The 20,352-nt window shown below is 35.9% G+C and overlaps 1 protein-coding gene across 1 annotated transcript; it reads left to right on the top strand.

The window, feature by feature from the left end:
* Positions 1–923: 923 nt before the first annotated feature.
* On the top strand, positions 924–17,361 carry LOC145331517 (glutamate--cysteine ligase regulatory subunit-like). The gene is made up of 8 exons (XM_080176207.1): positions 924–1,077; positions 12,531–12,614; positions 13,129–13,280; positions 13,536–13,609; positions 14,470–14,586; positions 14,883–14,975; positions 15,608–15,696; positions 16,136–17,361. The coding sequence occupies exons 1-8, from the start codon at positions 959–961 to the stop codon at positions 16,203–16,205; spliced, it is 798 nt and encodes a 265-aa protein (XP_080032333.1). The 5' UTR covers positions 924–958; the 3' UTR covers positions 16,206–17,361.
* Positions 17,362–20,352: the final 2,991 nt, after the last annotated feature.

Raw genomic sequence — 20,352 nt, 5'->3', positions numbered from 1 at the left:
TAATTTCATATCATTAGCCTAAAACTATTCTATGACCTATGTGAACCTTCTCTAAAATTTAGAACTTAACAGACAAAAAACCTTACTACTTTATACATAGAATCGTCTCTAATACATTTTACTTTAATGGCCAATTTTTAAATTTCAATAATTAAGAAAATTGGTTAAGATTCATCAGTTTAATACATCAATGTTATAAAAGCCTTTTAGGACTTCTTAAGTTTACTTAATTTGTACAGTGCCAATTGTTTTAAGAAGTTTAAAGAGTCCGGCCTTTTTTTCAAGCGGTCAAATTGTCATGGTAAAGGAGAAGCGAGAATTGAGGGAGTAAAAGGGAAGGATAAGTACGGACGGAGCGCGTCAGAGAAAAGTAAAATGTGTGCGTTTGAGAGTGTATGTGTGCGTGTGTGAGTGAGATAGAGTGGGATGTGTGTGTGTAGCTGATAATGTTATCAAGTAACCCTAATAAACAGATAATTAAAAATTAAACAATAATATTAACAACTTTGTTTTATCATTTAATACATAATGTATTTTGGTGAAAATTAATTACTGTTAGTGAACTAAAAAGATTTTTATTTATATTCATGATAGAAAATTGTTTGATTTCTGTTTGTCTGTCCGGCTGTCTTAAAAAGACGGGTTTAAAGTTAGACAAACGGATTTCTCCTCTAATTTTGGAAAGATTAAAAAAAATCTTTATATTTCGGCTGTAAAAGTAAAAAAAAGCTAATGGAATTTTATTGGAGTTGGCAAAAAAACACCCCTCTTTTTGTCTGTTTTAAACCACCCTTGATTTTGGATTAAGGGGGGTTTTGAAATTTATGAGTGCGCCCCTGGCAAAATCCTGTGCACACCACTTTATTCAAATTATGAATGGATTTTAGTAATACGTGATTGTAGATTCAGAATTAGATACACGACCATTTGTCAATAGTGAATTTAATTTTAGAATAAAATGGAGAACTTGTATATAGTGGGCGGCAATTTGGTGAAAGACGCCGAATTTCGGCGGAAAATGGCGGGTAGAGACGCCGGCGTTGAGTTACAGCTGGTCCTTGAGGACTTATTACAAAGGTGAGTTGCAATGCTTGCGTTATTATAGTAGCTGTTGTATTATAAAAAATGAAAACAAACTAGACTACCTGTGGCAATTAGTAGCGCCTGTTTATGTGCACAGGCATTTCGCCCATTTTCATTATTATGTTAATATTTTTTTAGTTAGCTTGCAAATTTATGATGTGTAAAGTAAGAGATATAAGTTTTCCGGAATTTTAATGTAGGGAGTAGATTTGAAATCTGCATCAAATTTTAAGGATTTTTTATAAAATTCGTTTTTTGTAAAATTCTTTATCTAAAAGCGAAAATACATTTTAAGTTAATTAATTTTGACCAATAGGATAGGTGGATTTTAAACTACCTGCGCTCTAATTGGTTGAATGATGTACGACATCCAATCAGAGCGCAGATTTTTTAAATCCACCAATCACAGATGCCAAAATTAATTAACTTAATTTGTATTTCCGCTTTTAGATAAAGAATTATACAAAAAACGAATTTTATAAAAAATCCTTAAAATTTGATGCAGATTTCAAATCTACTCCCTACATTACAATTCCGGAAAACTTATATCTCTTAGTGTAAAGTCTTCTTATAACATATTCTCATTTGTTGGCCTAACAACCTTGGGGACTTTTATTGAATTTTGATTTGTTGGTTTATTTAGTTGAATGTCCAAACGTCTCAACAACTAATTATAAATTACAGAAGGGATAATTTTGTGTTTTATCATTGGGATGTACATCATTGTTTCGGAACGCATGCCTTGCCGTTCTCGAAATCTTATCTCCAAGCCCTCCCAATGACCAACATAGCGAAGTTTACAAATGTGTATTTATTACCATGAAAACAGTGAGTCTAAAACAAAAATATAAAAATTAATTACATAATATTAATGGTTTATTATTTTTGTAAGATCGAGGTTGCGTGATTTCAATTTAATTAAAAATATAAAATTTCTAAAAAACTTTAAATTGGCACGAAACATATTAAAGTGATCGCGAATTTAATTTTTCAAAATGCATTTTCGTTTACCTTTTCGTATTTTTAAAGTAATTTTCAAAGTATAATGCCTTAAAAGTTCAACTAAGTTAGAAAAAAATCAGTTTAAAATGCAAAGAGTATTTCCACATGAAAATAATGTTAAAATCTGTGCAAGAATTAAATTATGAAATAATAAGCTATTTTTTCGCTCACAGATAAAAACAAAAAAAACAATACTTAGGAAATATTTTTATAATACATCTCTAATAATATTTGTCTTCAAACTTTCTTTAAAATGTAATGAAAAAGTTTGGTTTATTTTAAAAAATTATGAACCGAATTTCGGTATGCTTGAGCTGGTATAAAGACAATAGAAAAAGTGTTTAAATCTATAGAAAGAATGATAATTAAGAATTAAATTGTTTAAAAAGTAAAAATGTATTATATTTGCTATATACTTCAGCAAAAAATTCAATCATTTTATTAAAGTTTTTCCATAAAAACAAACATTATTTTTTTTGTTCCAATGAAAAGTTATTGTAATTTGTCACACACACACACACACACACACACACACACACACACACACACACGCACACACACACACATACCTTACCTATCTTGCCACACACACGCACACACACACTATCGTAGTATAACACACACACACACTTAACGCCCCACCCACGAACCCACTTGCTACATAAAAACCAGGGAATGAGAGGCATAAGACAATGGCCGATAAATTAATGGATATCCAAAAGGAAAATATACACAAAATTACACTTTTTTTAAACTATATTTAGTGGTTTAAACATTTGGACACACAAAGTAATGAACCAACCAATAAAAATTAAATAAAAGTCCCCAGAGTTATTTATTCAATGAATAAAATGTCATTAACTTTGGGAACTAATGTAATAAACAGCTAAATATCCATTTCCTCCCTGAATACAGAATAGAAAGAATGTCGAGTTTTTAATAAAAAGATTTAACAATATCCTATTTTATAAAGTGGTAAGCTTTTTTTGTCTGTAGCGAAGGTTTTAGGCTATTTTATTTTTATTAAAAAAGTTGCTAGTGAATTAAATAAAATTAAATATAAAATTACAAGATTAGAATGATAATCTTTTTATACATTAAATAATATTTAATTTAAAACTAACCTAGGTAGAGTTAGGTAGAGAGAGAGAAGGAGAGAGAGAGAGAGAGAGAGAGAGAGAGAGAGAGAGAGAGAGAGAGAGATAGATAGAGATAGATAGATAGATAGAGAGAGAGAGAGAGAGAGAGAGAGAGAGAGAGAGAGAGAGAGATGGTTAGAGAGACAGATAGATAGAAAGAGAGGTAATAAAATGTCGTGCCGGTAAAAAACATTTTACTTTTCGAACTTCGGCTAATTTTCTTTTTTGCTTTTTTTATCATTAAAATGATAATCATGTTGTGTTACTTTTAAATGACATTTAAAAAAATACACAATGCTTTATCTATTTTGAATACAATTCCCTATAAATGCACTGCAATTGTTCGTATTTAATGCATTTATTATTCAGTTTTCATAATAATGATAAGCGCGGTATCGTTCTGTTTAGAAAATTTGAAAATTGTTTTTCATCTAATTAAATATTTTTCATTTTTGTAGGCAATATTTTTAAAGATTTATCTTCAATTGTTAGTTATCTACCTATATATATAACGTTATTTGCAAATTCACAGCCACTTTAAATAGCATCAGAAATTGATAATTTTAGATTCAAATGATCAATAAAATTAAGGAAAATATTCATATGTCAAAAGTTAGCAGTTAAATGGTCTATTTGTTGAAAAATTAATGTTTTAAATTTCTTCGTAAAAATATACCATACTACACTTATTATTAAGAATTAAAGATAAATTCTTACCACATATGATGTCAAACTAAGCAGGAAGGCTTATTTGAGATCTTCCACGGATTAGAGCGCATGTATATTCAACCAATACATTATTTTCATTTACGTAGCTCTTCACATGGGAATCATCAAAGGAAAAATGCGCGGCTTCTTGTTTGTTTACAAGCGACGCGCGGAGATAGTTAGGAATGCCGCGTAACACACTCATTCTCTGGTGTAAGGAAAAGGGAATTAATGGGTTCGAACTTGCCAGGGAATACAAGAAAAATCATTCCAACACACACCCGTCTAGTCACTGGGAATCGAACACAATAACTCATCTTAGCATCATGCGTGCAGACAGTGTCCACAAAATCACAATCTCATAACGCATAAATTACAAGAGTTTAAAATGGCATGGCCATCAGGCCTAAAATTAATTATGGTAACTTACGAACACCACAATAACTCAAACCGACTCCACTACCACATAAGGATAGGAATAAGGAATGGGAAAAGCATTCAACATTCATGAAATGCACATTTACCACTCACACATCTCATTATATCATGGCCTCATAATCTCAATTAAAGTTAGAATTACAGACCATGTAATTGCGAATACATGAATTAATAATCAATAGTACCTAAACTTTGATTAGGTACCTACATAATAATAGGCAAATGATTTTTATATTAAAAATCGCATCAATAATTAAATAATCAACTCAAACTTTTAAATCAAAAGAAAGAAAGATTAAATAATGACATTTTTTCTACTAAATCTTTTTGCTAGAAAAGAAAAGTAAAATTTTCATAAAAAACTTCTCAAAAATTAGCATTTTCTCCAGCAGAAAAATACTCGGGCTTACATCTAGACATTTCTTAGATAAGATAGGTAAGATCCTTAAATCTAACATGTTTTAATAAAATAGACACTTAAATCTAAATAAAATATGACTGTAAAAAAATCATCAAACATCGGAAAATTAAAATTTCATAATTTTAAATCTTCGTGAATCAAAATTGCGTAAAATAAAATTGCAATTGAAATATGCAAATTAAATTACCAAAATAAAACAAAAGCTCAATTATAAGAAAAGAACTTCTCTAAATGCTGAGTTTGCAATTTCTCTCTGTTTTAAGAAGAAAGCAACTTGTACATATTCATACAGTCAAAATTAAGGCAATTTGGGGCCTCAGTTAGAATGAACCCCTCAAGATACAAACTAACCAATCTTTCAAATATTAATAATGCCATGTTCCAGCTATCCTGACGGACGTTATGTCTTTCCATCACAATTTTTTGATACTGCATAATTTCCGACAGGATTTCTGGCGCAGGGCTCCATCAACTGAAAATAAACATAATTAGTGATGTTTAAATCAAATCAAAAATTAAAAGAATCATGAATAACTCAAGAAACTTTAAAATCATCAATCAAAGCAATCGAAATAAAATTAACTTATGCTTTAGTTTTGCCGTTCTGTAGTATGTCTGGCCGAGGTAACAGAGCTAAGATACACTATAGAGCGGTCTTATTAAGCTTAAATCTTCGAACTCAAAGAATCTACTTAATTCAAGGCGAAAAAATCTGCATTTTTCTTTAGGTACATCGGTTAAAAGGTAAATAGAAATAATTTTAATATATATGTAATATTAAATTATCTAAGTGATTATAATAAATCTTAAAAAAATATTTGTATGATGTAAAAAAATCTCATTGTGTTAATTTTTTATCATATCGAATTTCAATTAAACAAGGATAAAAATGTTCGTATTTGCGTAGGTACCTAGGAAAATTTCCGCGAAAAAAATCCCTGGTCCCGGAAAGACTTAAATCATTGAAAAAACTTGCGTAAACGTATAAATAACTTAAGTTTGCATTTCAAATGAAAAAATCTTGCGTTGATTTGAAAGTTTAAACGAAAATGCGTCAAAATTTGCGTTTTTTGTCTTTCGAAAAAAATATCTGATAAATCTACCGTAAAAATAAAATTCAAAGTTAAACAAGAACGATACTTATACTAAACTTTGGGTAGATTGATCTTGAGCAGACGTCTTGCGGAAGTCTCGTTACTCGTGGCGGCTGCGTCATCTGATAATTTGTACTTGCAAACCACGGTCCTCCCACCTGGGCGCACTTCTTCCACACGCCCCAATCTGAACTTCTTCATCAAACTTGTGCTATCGTCGATCAGCACCACGTCTCCCGGCTCGAGCAGCACCTTGTTGCTGCGCCACTTGACGGACTTGAGTAGCTCAGGCATGAGCTGCTCCTTGTACACCTGATGGAACTGACGGGTCAACTCCTCCAAGTTCTCCAGCCTCCTGGTGATGGGCTCTTTACAACCTGTCTCGAAGGTGCAGATTGCATCGTTGGTCCTGCCGCCTAACAGATCAGCAGGTGAAATTATTCTCCAGCAATTGACGTCATCTCCTTGGGTGGCATAGGTCAATGGCTTAGAATTCAAGACTCTTGCAGTCTCAGCACACAACACCAATAAATCATTGAAGGTTACAGTAGCACCAGCCAACTTCTTGTTCAACACACGCTTGACCAGCCCAACCTGCCTCTCCACAGTACCTACGAACGAGTGTGCTGCAGTGGGCACAAGGTGCCATTCAAAATGCATCCTGGTATCCTTCAAAAGTTCATCCATAATTCGTTTGGCACCAGCCATATTGGTGCCTCTGTCTGTAGTAACCCTTCTAGGCATATTGTAAAACGCCTGAAGTTTTCTCAAGCCGACCAGCACGGCTTCAGTTGAATAATCGGTCAACACGTCAACAAACACAGCCTGCGTGAATCTACAGGCCACAATCAACAACCAAACTTTGTACTTGGTCTTGGAACTCCTGGTGCCGACGCCAGGCTTCGTAACTTCTATCGGCCCCGCAAGGTCCATATGCACCTCCTTGAAGGGCACAGAGGGCTCGACACGATCTGGCAGAATATTAGCAATTGCGGGACTCGAACGCTTGGCATATTCAATGGAACATGCAGCACAACTCTTGACCACTTTCATAGCCTCCATGCGGCCATGTGTGATCCATGCATACCTGGGGCTTTGCGCCAACGTCTTACGATGGCCTCCATGCCCCAATTCATCGTGGGACTGTTGAAGGATGAGCCGCGCCAGCCTGTTGTGGCGGCTGAGCAATACAACACCTGGGCTGTCCTTCATAATCTTCCTGGGGCCTCCAGCAGCGGCCTCAAGAGCCTCATCTCCTCTCCCGGACATTTTTAATATTGTAAATGTCCTAAGAGGAAAACATCCATCATGACCCACTATGGGCCAACAAACCTGGACCTTGTGATGATAGGGTTGAAGGGAGTCGAATTTTCCTTCAGCGTCCATGGTCATCTCCTTCTCTTGGTTGAAGGAAGTCAGAAACAAGTCACAAACAGAATCCATGTATGTATTTGTGAAAGTATAGTTCTCATAATACCTAGAACTATCATCGTTGCTAACACCATCCTCAATTGTTGCAACGCTACGCTTCTTGACAAGCAGCATTTTAAAGCAGTTGGCAGCCTTAAGAACTGCGGCCACAGTCCTCCTTGCCTGCCTGTAGGTCCTTCTTGCCAGGGACCTCCAGAAATCATTGTCCACCACCTGTGTGAACATTACCTTGAGCTTCGCCATCTTGGGATTTAGCTCGCTCTCGGGAATGGATGCATTTACCTCACCCGCCGTCTTAACGGGCCACTGGTCCTGTTCCAGGCGCAACCAGCTTGGACCATCCTGATATGTAGATCCAGGTTGTACATCCTCAATCGTACACAAACCACGCGTCGCCAGGTCGGCGATGTTGTGTTGGGTTGGAACCCATCTCCAATCTTCAGGGCTCGTCAACTGTTGTATCTCGGAAACACGATGACTGTTGAAAACATTTAGCATGACACTGTCACTGGATAATTGAGCCAGGGCACAGCTGCTGTCACTAAAAAATACTTTGCCAGAAATGTTGAAAGGTAGGGCTCTGACAACAGTATCCACAAGCCTTGCCAAAATTAGACAACTAAGCATTTCTAACCTTGGTATAGACTCTATCTTCACTGGTGCGACACGTGACTTGGCGCAACACAAAACTACATCATATCCTCCAGGAACTGGCCATCTCAGGTAGGTGATGGCTGCATAGGCCTGGTTAGATGCATCGCAGAAACCAACAAGCATTGGAAGCCCCAACGGCTTATCAGGAACCATCGAACGTCTGAACGACACATTTCCAAGTGCCGAACGGTCCTGGAGGCTGGACACGAGCTCCGACCTCAACTCTCCAGGTATAACATCATCCCAGTTGCATCCATGTATGCAAACTGAGCGCAGACAAAGCTTGGATTTAAGCAGCAATGGCGCTGCTAGACCCATTGGGTCATACAGTTGTTGCACAATTCTCCAAACTTCTCGTTTAGTTATCAACTCAGGTAGACTTCTCCAGAGATCCTCCAGGTCCAGATCTTCTAGTAACTTTCTACCCTTAATCTTCTCGCCGTGGTTGGCTCTGACAGGTAGGAACAACTTATCCTGTTTAGGGTCCCAAACAAGGCCCAGAACTTTGACACTGTCAACATCATCTCCAGAATAAACAACAGATTTAAACTTGAAATTGCCAGGTGCAATCATATCTTCCAGCTCTTGGACCAGCTGGACAGCTTCAGGTTTACTGTTATGACCGCTCAAACAGTCATCCACGTAAGTACAAGTCTCCAATTTGACCGATGGAGGATCTTGATACAAAATAAATTCAGAGCTGAGTGGTTGCTGAACATCTCTCCACACATCCTGCTGGGCTACAACGTCACAACCTCTAATCTTCTCAGATCCATAAACATCTTGAACATCCTGCTGGGAACGTCCACCAAAAATACGACCAGTGAGTCTGAGGGCGGTCACGGCCATATCGCCGGCCAAGGCCTCACCAAAGTTGATGGTTTTGGTGAGGTAGACCTCCGGCTCTCCATCAACTGTATCAGCGAAAAAAACACGTTTCAGCTGAGAATCTTCATAGGTAGCTAATAATGAATTGTAGAACTTCTGAATATCAGCCACGAATGCACACTTATAACTCCTGAACCGGATAAGATTGTGCATCAGAGTATATAATGGAACTGGGCCGTCCATCATAATACTATTGAGGCTTAGCCCCTTGCAGCAGAGGCTAGAATTGGCGCATATCCTCAACGGCGTGGAAATAGACTCTTTATATGCGCAGACTAGGCTCGAATAATACACGGGCTTAGTATAAGCTAAGTCTTCTGGCGAAGCTTTCTGATACACTCCACGAGACACAGCTTCTTGGAACACCTGGCAGAAGGTGTCGTATTCACCTTTTTTGACCATCCTCTGCCGGTCACGTAAGCAGATTTTGTACGCCTGCTCAGAATTATCAAACAACACACTTGGCGGCTGCTTGTAAGGATATGAGGCCGTCCAAATATGGTTCTCAAGATCTAATGTCAGACCTTCTTCAATCAGCTGCCGCTTACGCACGTCCAAGGCGGACTGCCCGGCGGCTATGGCGGCGCAATGACGGCAGTTCTTACAACCGCTGCACATTGATGGCGGCTGTATCCCCAAACTTTCAGTACTCAGGAACTCCATCTTGCTGACCTCCAACTTCACAGCTTTACAGGCGACAGGATTAGCAACAGTCCTGCCATCTGCAGACACAACTAAATAGCCTGTGCCAAATAAGCTTCTGTACAGTCTAGAATCACCAACCATTTTATCTGCACACGGGAACATAGCTGGTGTTAAATGGCCGATAAGAATATCAATCTTACCGTCGACCATAGAAAAATTATCAGGCTTCATGTTGAAAATGTCGGCGGCGGCTGTAGGATCAATAGAACGCAACCCTTCTTCAGCACCAATGCTGGGCACTACCGCCGCCTCCAGAATATGTGAATTCCGGTTGCGGTCAACCAAACAAATCTTGACTGTAGGACATGCTTGGCTCTTTCCATCTGCCAGAGAAATAGTAGCTGTGCGACCAGTTGATGGCAACTCTAACTTCTTGGCAATACTTCTAGAAATCAACGTCAAATTTGCTCCAGAGTCCCACATGGCACTGACGGTGACTTGACGTTTGTCAGCCGCCAATGCCGTGAGCTGCTGCAACATCAGCATAAAATTGTTCTTGCTAAACAATTGTGATTCATACACTGCCGCAACTTGTCCACCAGCAACAGATTCGTGTAACAATGAATTATGAGGCTGGTTGCAACTGTCTATGGTACAGCTGCCAAGTTTATCGGCTCTGGGACAATCGGCCACCCGATGCCCTTTTTGTAAGCAGAGCAAACAGGCGCCTATCTTCTTGATGAAGACTTTGCGTTCAGGAACAGACATATCCCTAAACTTGGAGCACTTAAACAACAGGTGATCAGAGTTACAACCTTCCGACGGGCAAGGCTGTTTCTTCTTGGTCTTAGCTGGAGACCCAGGTTTACCAACGGCTGTAGCTGCGGCCGCAGGATTACCTTTCTTCTTGGAGGGGGTGTCTACATCGATTGAACACCTCATCAAAATGGCGCCACGCTGTTCCTCTATAATCTTCAACAGCTTAGGAATATTTGGGGTATCCATCGAGCCCAACGCCAGGTTGAGCTTGTCTTGAAAATCACGTGGCAACTTCTTGGATAACATCTCCAGAAGGATCACGGTCAACCACTGGCTTGTGGTGACTTCCTCATCATCATCATCTTTAGTCAGCTGCTCGAGCTGGCTAACTGCACCACCAAACTCCGCTAAGACTGTCACAATCTGGTTGGAGTCCGACGGTTTAGGCTTCTTCTCCCAATGGTTGAAAAGGCAGAGCATCTGACGTGTTTTGGACTTAAAACGTGCGTCGAGGTAAGCCCATTGAGATTCATGCGATTGAATCTGAATTAACTGAAGTCTCAACTCTTTATTTTTGCAAACCTTTTCACTGCTCAACAATAACTGTAAATATGACGGGTCCTGTCCTACGGTAAGCTTTTTAAAATTGTCCTTGAAACTTACGTAGGCTGACTCTGAGCCGTCAAAGCTTGGAAGAAGGCGTTCGTCGACACGATTCATATATCCTGGCGTGAATATAGAACCGGTGCCGAACTGTGGTGTGCCAAATGGCGACACAAATGGCGATGCTGTCGAAGCACCCGCCGTCGTTGTAGGCGGCTTCACAGGTTCAAGCTTAACCTCAGCCAGCCGTTTCATCAAAGCAGACAAAGTGTTTATAATTGGTTCTGGTAAGGGAAAGTATGACCCTTTAATAACTTTCACAATCTTTAAGCATCGATCATATAGTTCAGCCTTATGGTCAGGCAAATTATCACCAACTAAATCAACAACACTTTGAATGTCACAAAGCTCTTCCATAGCATCTAGAGCATCTTTCAGAGCGTTATAATCCTTTTGCACAGTAATTATATTAGAATAAATGTCACTAAACTCCTCAAGCTCTTGGATTCTCACACCAAGCTTGCTAAAACCGACCATGATGCTATCGAATGTCTCGAACTTGTCATGGACAAGGATTGACTCCTTAGTGAAATGTCTAACATCAAGCTCTGAAGATTCACTGACCAACTTCATCACTTTATTTAGTTCACTGGTTAAGGCCTCGACGGCTGGGCGCAGCCGCAATCCCAGTTGAGCGCCTTTATTCTTTTTAGGACCCATGATTGTCACAAAAATTAACTGTACTGATTATGATTATAATAATGCGTGGTAAGGTATCACAACCAACACATTCACAAAACTTCACAGATATTTTCTTAGCCGCATCTGTTCTGTCTTGTTTTCATTGTTTCGGAACGCATGCCTTGCCGTTCTCGAAATCTTATCTCCAAGCCCTCCGAATGACCAACATAGCGAAGTTTACAAATGTGTATTTATTACCATGAAAACAGTGAGTCTAAAACAAAAATATAAAAATTAATTACATAATATTAATGGTTTATTATTTTTGTAAGATCGAGGTTGCGTGATTTCAATTTAATTAAAAATATAAAATTTCTAAAAAACTTTAAATTGGCACGAAACATATTAAATAGCATCAGAAATTGATAATTTTAGATTCAAATGATCAATAAAATTAAGGAAAATATTCGTATGTCAAAAGTTAGCAGTTAAATGGTCTATTTGTTGAAAAATTAATGTTTTAAATTTCTTCGTAAAAATATACCATACTACACTTATTATTAAGAATTAAAGATAAATTCTTACCACATATGATGTCAAACTAAGCAGGAAGGCTTATTTGAGATCTTCCACGGATTAGAGCGCATGTATATTCAACCAATACATTATTTTCATTTACATAGCTCTTCACATGGGAATCATCAAAGGAAAAATGCGCTGCTTCTTGTTTGTTTACAAGCGACGCGCGGAGATAGTTAGGAATGCCGCGTAACACACTCATTCTCTGGTGTAAGGAAAAGGGAATTAATGGGTTCGAACTTGCCAGGGAATACAAGAAAAATCATTCCAACACAATCATTTAATCGGCAATCTACTTATCTCTGAATATATTACTTTAAATTAAGTTTGTAAGTGAGTTTAAATAATCAAACAATAACTTGATAACTATTAATAATTGAATTAATTTTTGTCATTTAATTTTAGCAAATTCAATGCTGATGACAAAGACTCGAAGGCCATAGTTGAATTATGCAAAGAAAGTCCGGACCTAAGAGAAACTTATGAAAGGTGAGTCCTTGTTCAACCATGAGTATCATATTTAAAAAATATGAAATGGTTATTTCTTGCATCGCATTATAAACAGCTTTCCGCGGATATGAAATGTACAATTATAAGATTAAAATCATTTTTATAATTGTAGAAAACTGGATATAATACGATGCTAGACTTATTTTTGTCCGTATGGATTAGAACCGGTTCTAATCCACCGGATTCGAATGAATACGAGAAAATATTTATTTCAGTACAAATACAAATGATCTGAAATAAACTATTTCATAGTAATTGGCTGCGGACAGGCCTAATCGTAGTTCTTTTGCTTCTAAAACTGTGGGCGGCCAATGGGTTTTGGCTCAGGGATGAGGGGAATTTGGAGACTTCAATTAAAAATGATTGGGTAGTATAAACTAGTAATGTAATAACATTAATAATTAATCATTTAAATCTGAACAAGGTATAATGTTTAATCATAACTGGTGATTTACTTTACATAATTGGAAGAAAATCAAGTTTTTATTTTCAGGAGTCAGCTAAAGATCACAGTCAAAGTATTTCTGCGCGACTTCAACAAAGAGAATCTACACGAGGCAATGAATGCCGCGTTGTCACATTTGCGCACAGACCACGTGGATTCACTGTTTTTGGCGGTGCCCACTGAGGCTAGTCCAGTGCTTGGTAAATAATTATATTGGTTTTGTATATTGGGCAATAAATAAGTAAGGTTGTATAGTGTATGTATACTTTAGACCACTAACTACCCCTTGTCGTATGACGTCATAATCTGTTAAGGGACTTTAATCATCTTCTTTTGTAAAATTGTCCAGTAGCTAGATTTCAGTAGCCGACAAAACTTTTTCCCAGTAAAAATGATAAAACTGTTACAAGTATTCAAAGACCCTATGGATTGAAATGATTTTCAATTCATTTTAGGATTGGGAAGTGGAAGTGGAGAGGATGATGATCATGCTGAAGCTTTGAATTCAATGGTCAATCTTTGGAGTGAGGTATCTATGTTTATTCTTTGTAATTTGTTTAATAACATACCCTACAAGCGGATGTAATAATTCTATTCTCAACGATTGGAGTTAACAATAAGCTCTCTGTGAGCTATAAAGTTTTACTTGATTCTATGCCCAATCTATAGCTCTATAGGATATGGTTATTCTTTGAAAGGAAATAGCTATCTATATATTAGGTATCTACCATTTTAAAATTATAATCTATCTTAGAGTGAGGTATATATCTTTCTTTCTAATGCAGAAGCGTAAAAAAGGTGGGTTTAGGTCCATACCCCCCTACTACAATAGGATAATTAACAACACTCTTGTTGTCTATATTTCTCCTCCTAAGGGTCACGTCACCGTCTAAAATTTAGTTCATGGGTGGTGTCTGTACTCTGTACTGTGCACGCCACTATATTTATTCCATCCCTCCTCAAAATGGTGTAGTTATCAAAATTTGTGATTGGTAATTGTTGAAGATAGTTACCTATCTTTTCAACTTTTTAGTCATTTCAACACAATGCAGAAGCTAGGACGTCGGGGCTTCTATATTTTTGGAGGAGGGGCTGGTTTTTCTTGGTGAAAATTTCAGTTTCTAAAAATATACATAGTTTTTTTTGCGGATGTATTACCCTTTTACCTCTTGGAAGCACAAAATTGAAATAATTCTTTGAATTGAAGGTATCTTTCTTGTCTTTCAATCATACATCATAGAAACTATTTTATTATTGAAAAAAGAAAACAAAGAAATTTTGCCAAAAAATATGCACTGTGACTTGTATTTAAGTAGAAATATTGATTCAAAACTTTTAGATCAAATTATTTCACTGTTGTCTTATTATCTTTAAATGTCGTCTTTACAGGTAGAAACAATGATGGAGAATAAGAAAGTTCTGAACGCTGGTCTTTCTGATCTCAGAACTTCTGTATTCACAGAGCTATACAACAAGTCTGGAGATAATAAACCAGATAGTATCCAGGTCAGCAAATTATTCATATTCTATTATAACTTTTTTATTAGCACAAAAAAGTCATTAAATTGTGTCATATAATCTATGCATTGCATATACAATAACTGCTCTTACAAAAAAAATTAACACTAATGATATAGATGTAAAAACAGAACAATGATGTGTTATTTGATAACACAAGATAAAAAATAGAAAAGTAAACTCTTAGCAACATGCATAACACTTACTAATATACATAGCCTTACAGATTCAGCCAAAGTCTAGCCGCAAAGTGGCTGCGCTGTTACAAAATAATGTAATTTTAGGTGAACTTGAAAGTATGCTGTGTGGTGCCCCAAGAGCTGTCCACCTTTGCCAAGGATAACAACATCAGCCTTGTCACACATTCAGATCCGGAGGTCAGTAATGCTCTGTAAATGACACCATGGAATCTGTCCCGATTTTGTATAACTTTTGCGGAACATGTTCCAGTTACGTCATATTTTTCTTTCCCGAAAAAGGGAAGGGGGGAAGAAAATATCTTCAAAAGAGATGGGGAAAACCCCCTTTTCTCCCATCTCTTTTTTCTTCCCCCCTTCCCTTTTTTTTCTTTCCCCCTTCCCTTTTTCGGGAAAGAAAAATATGACGTAACTGGAACATGTTCCGCAAAAGTTATACAAATACGGGACAGATTCCATGATGTCTCTGTAAATTACTAGAGGTCACATGAGTAAAGGGGGGGGGGGGTTAGCTGACCCCCACTTTTTATTTTTTAGGAGGGCTATTTTCTAAAGTCGATTTCTCTTGGAAGATAAAAGCAACCTCTTCCAAAATATTCAATAGCCTTCCTTTGACATATAAGAAGCTTCAGAGTAAAGGAGAACCATATTGGTTCAGCGTTTAGTATATTCTAAGCTACAGACTACAAACATAAGGATTTTTAGCTTTTTTGACCACATTCCTTATGTGATACAATCTCACTCATTATTTGATTTTTAGAATGTTGATCCCTAGGCTGATTAGGCACAATGTTATAAGTGCATTATTTCAGGAATTGTTGCCTGAGGAAACCCTGAGAAAGATCTTATATCCACATTTGGGAAGAGAGGCGGGACACTTCTCCCCTCATTGGATTGTGAGGTAAATTTTATTGGGAATAAAATCCTTTTACCTTTTTAAAAGCGAAGCTTTTCTATAATTAGGGTCGGTCCGTCCATCCGTCCAAGATAGTTAGCTTTTATTCGTTAATTTAGGCATGTTAGAATTGTCCTATCGATTTCAAACTTTGCATGGTGATTCCTGTAGTAGTTAGGTACGATTTAGAAAGCGTAGCAACTCTATAATCGTTACCAAATTGTCCGTACGTCCATTTTAAAAATGTTGATTTTTTTACTTTTTTAATAACAATTGGTGGGTGTGATTTTGGTACTATCACCCAAAATAATTAGCAACCTCCGGACCTAACAAGATCTTCACTGTTAAGGAGAACCATATCAGTTCATCTGTTACCAAGATTCTTTGATATAGGCAGACAGACAGTTCATATCCTGTTACTTTTCAACAAATTATTTTTTTTTAGGTTTTTGGTACATGTCCGTGACAGAGGAATTCTGGCAGAAAAAAGATACCTGGCAAAATTAGCTAAATAAAAAATATATACTCATGCATTTACATGTTAAGCAAATCTATACTCTTGAGAGGTCTTTGTCCGTTCGTTCGTTCTTATTTGTAAAATTTCTAATTTTCTAGGTTAAGGCAAGGATTTTTTCTTATTATAACCCCCCCCCCCCCCCCCCCCAATCCCCATATGTAAATTTTATCCAAGGGTATTAACTTTCATTACCCCCCATATCAAAATTGTATACTTTTAATTAGGTTAGGTAAAGAAAAAAATATGTTTAATACATTTTTGCCGCGCTACTTATGTATATAAAAATTGATTATTCTTATATTTGTATGAAATTAAAAAGCTTGTATAATACAAAATATTTCTGAAAAAGTTTTTGAATTTAAATACATTTTCCGAAGCCTTAGCTAATGAGAATAAATTTTGTAAATGTTGGCAACAAATAATCATTTAAGATAATTTTAGTGTAAAAGAGATTGATGCAAATTCATTTGTTGTGTAATTATCTTTATTATTTAACAATAAAATAACGACAGCAATCCCATAATTTAATGAGGTATAGGATAATGGAATGTAATAACTTTCTCAAACTTTATAAAGCCAGAAATTTAGTATACTAAAATTATTTTTTCTTCGATTGCCCTTTTTCTGCAACCCTGCTCAGCCCATAACATAACTTTAAATTCCTTATACTAAAGTAACAGGATGTTTGTCTGTTTGCTTGTCTCACAGGGTAGATTCAGAAAGGTCCCGGGAAGGTTTTTAACTATTTTGGGGGAGGGTACCACCACCCTCCCAAGAGAAATAATAAAAATCCAAATTTTTTTACGTTCTCGATTTTAAAAAGAGAGTTCAACGCGAACATAAACGTCAAACGCAAATAGAAATATTTTAAATATAAAAAAGAATTAAAGTGCCACTAGAGGCCTCTAGGGGCGTAGCCGCTAGTACCATAATATAATTTCAGGGATGGGGGGGTCATTGGAGGCTAGAATTATTGGGCATTACAAACCTTCAGAGTCCAAACTTTTTCACCAATGATTTTCATCTACAAAATTTTGTGTATCTTAATTTAGGCTGTACATCAAATTATTTTCCATTGTCCTATTCCTCAAGATCCATGAATACTATAAGTTAAATGTTTTGGCATTTCTATAAATATGTGAATCTTAAAAGAACAATTCGCCTTAAAAATAAAGCTCAAATTATATAAAATGTTAAATTTCTTATTTACAAAAGTTCTTTTTAATACTCAGTGAAATTATGGTAAAGAAAATTGTTTTTCTGTTCTAGAGCATTTTAAGTTTTTATAAATAATTTTAATGCAAAATTATAATACTTTTTTTTTTTGAAAGATTTGAGATATGTATATTAAATTAAGTTTTATATGTATGAATAATAATTGTTTAATTAATAAAACTATTTTAGATATAAAAGTTAACAAAATAAATAGTAAATAGTAAAATATATCCTTATACTAAAGTAACAGGATGTCTATTTGTCTGTGTGTTTGTACCAAAAGATCTCGCTAACTGCTGAACCGATCGGGTTCTCCTTAACAGGGTAGCTTCTCATAGGTCCCCGGAAGGTTTATAACTATTTTAGGGATGAGTACCACCACCCTCCCAAGTGAAATCGCCCCTAGAAAAAATTACCCCCCACAAAATTTTTTTTTATACTTTTTCTTTTGAAATCTAAAATAATAAATTGGGTTATCAAATTCGACTCTCCCCTCCTCAAGTGCCCCTAGAAGCCTCCAGGGGCGTAGCCGCTAGTATGATTATATAGGAAGACATAGAATTAACAAGGACAATCATGTCTATGAGTGGTTCTAGGTACTTTTCCACAAATCGATTCCCCATAATCGAATTCCCTCTTTTAAATTCCCAAACTTCATTTTGCCAAAGTGACGGATTCCCCCAATTTGAATTCCCATTAAAATTTATACCCCCAAATTATGATATCCATAATGCACTCATCCTAATTACACTTTGGCGACAGATCATATATCCTAAAGTTTACATTTCCACGTGTCCTTGATATCCTTCTTAAATACCCTAGAAATTATTAATTGTCTCTAAATTAAGAAGGGGGAAGGGAGGGGGGGGGGGGGGGGCTAAACCAATAAAACTGCTCAAATTCTACATTCATTTGTCTTTTCCGAAAGGGGTTGTATTGTATTACATAGATAAATAGTGGAAGTATATGTTCAGGGTGAAAAGGGTAATAAAATTAAGCACTGTCCACTTTTACTTTTTTAAAGCGAAGCTTTTCTATAATTAGGGTAGGTCCGTCCGTACGTCCGTCCGTAACGGATAGCTTTTTTTGTTAATTTAGTCATGTTTGAATTGTCCTATCGATTTCAAACTTTGAAGTTAGTTACGAGTTAGAAAGCGTAGCAACTCTATAATTATTACCAGAATGTCCGTATGTCCATTTTAAACATGTTGATTTTTTTTCGTTTTTAACAAGCAATTTGTATGTAACCTATTTATCCGATTGGTCTGATTTTTGTTATACTGATTCCTGGGACAACAAAGTACAATGTTATAAGCGAAGCAACTCTATAATCAAGTCCTAAAAATGTAAGTATGTCTATAAACATTATCCTGTATCAAGCAGTTTTTCAACAAATTTACTTACAATTTTGCTTTGACTCTTATACATTTACATACTGATTATTCAGTTCTGACATCACATAAGTGTTAATATCCGTTTGTCCTACCGTTTCAGAGCTTGGCTTTTATGGATGTTGTCATCCTTGTAAGTATATATTTAAATCTATTCTAACAAGGATGACAACATCCATGCATAAAAGCGAAGCTCTAAGAACTGAAAATTTAAAGTATTATAGTAAATTTGTTGCAAAACTTCTAAAATGAAGAATACTGTTTAAGGATATACATACTTACATTTTAATCTGAGTATTTTATCACATAAAAATTTGTTGTTAAAAAAGTTAAAAATCAACATGTTTAAAATGGATGTACGGTCTTTCTGGTAATGATTATAGAGTTGCTACGCTTTCTAACTTGTACCTAACTTCTACAGGAATCAAATGCAAAGTTAGTAATCAATAGGACAATTCTAACATGCCTAAATTAACGAAAAAGCTAATCGTTACGGACGGAGGATACAGTTTTCCAATACTTTTTATAATCTACTGTTTAATTCTTCTAGCTTTGTTTTTTTTTAAGGCGAAGCTTTTCTATAATAAGGGAAGGTTTGTCCATCCGTCATTTTTTCATTAATATGGGTATGTTAGAATTGTCCTATCTATTTCAAACTTTGCATTTGATTCCTGATAAAATCATTTGATTACTAGGACAACAAAGTACAATGTTATAAGCTGAGCCTCTCTATAATCAAGTCCTAAAACTGTAAGTATGTCCTTAAACATTATTTTGTTTTCAACAAATATAATTTTATATATTTATATTCTGCTTATTCAGTTCTGACACTCTACATGTGTTAATGTTCGTTTGTCCTACTGTTTCAGAGCTTTGCTTTTATAGATGTTGTCATTCTTGTTTTTAAAAACGAAGCTTTTCTATAATTAGGGTTGGTTGGTTCGTCAGTTCGTCCAAAACGGATAGCTTTTTTTCATTATTTTAGGCATGTTAGAATTGTCCTATCAATTTCAAACTTTAAATGATGATTCCTGTAGTAGTTAGGTACGATGTAGAAAGCATAGCAACTCTATAATTGTAATTTGTTATTTAGCCCTTTCTCCCTCTAGTATTTTACTCTAATTTCTTACCCCTTTTATTTTATATTTGGTTCCTATAACTGTAAATCTGCTCCTAATATAAACTTCAAGAAATATTTGTGTGGACACACAAGCAGACAGCGGAAAAACAGATGGACATACAGTCATACAGACAGATAGACAAAAAAAGAGACAAGACAGATATTTGCGAGCGAAAAAGAAATAAAAAGAAATGAGCAATCTATCTCCAATAGCAACAGAGAAAATCATATGTCTTAGAGACTTATACAAGCAGGCAGACTGACACACAGACAGATAAATAATCTAAAAGAAAGCAGTAATTAATCTCCAATAGCAATCGAGAAAATCATATATAATATCTTCATTACAAAAGACAGAAGAAAAGACAGACAAAAAGACAGTCGGGCAGAGAGCAGACAGACAAGCAAACAGATAGACA

Source organism: Acartia tonsa, chromosome 11, assembly GCF_053477335.1.
Source record: "Acartia tonsa isolate MP-2025a chromosome 11, ASM5347733v1, whole genome shotgun sequence".
Taxonomy (NCBI): domain Eukaryota; kingdom Metazoa; phylum Arthropoda; class Copepoda; order Calanoida; family Acartiidae; genus Acartia; species Acartia tonsa.
Note: the sequence above shows the minus strand (reverse complement) of the source record. Positions and strands in the feature narration are given on the sequence as shown.

Bases quoted from the DNA above. Each gene is read 5' to 3' on its own strand.
- LOC145331517 (XM_080176207.1), top strand. From the start codon at position 959: ATGGAGAACTTGTATATAGTGGGCGGCAATTTGGTGAAAGACGCCGAA. The intron at 13,610-14,469 runs GTATCTATGTTT...TCGTCTTTACAG, and splicing joins TGGTCAATCTTTGGAGTGAG to GTAGAAACAATGATGGAGAA. The intron at 14,976-15,607 runs GTCAGTAATGCT...GCATTATTTCAG, and splicing joins TCACACATTCAGATCCGGAG to GAATTGTTGCCTGAGGAAAC.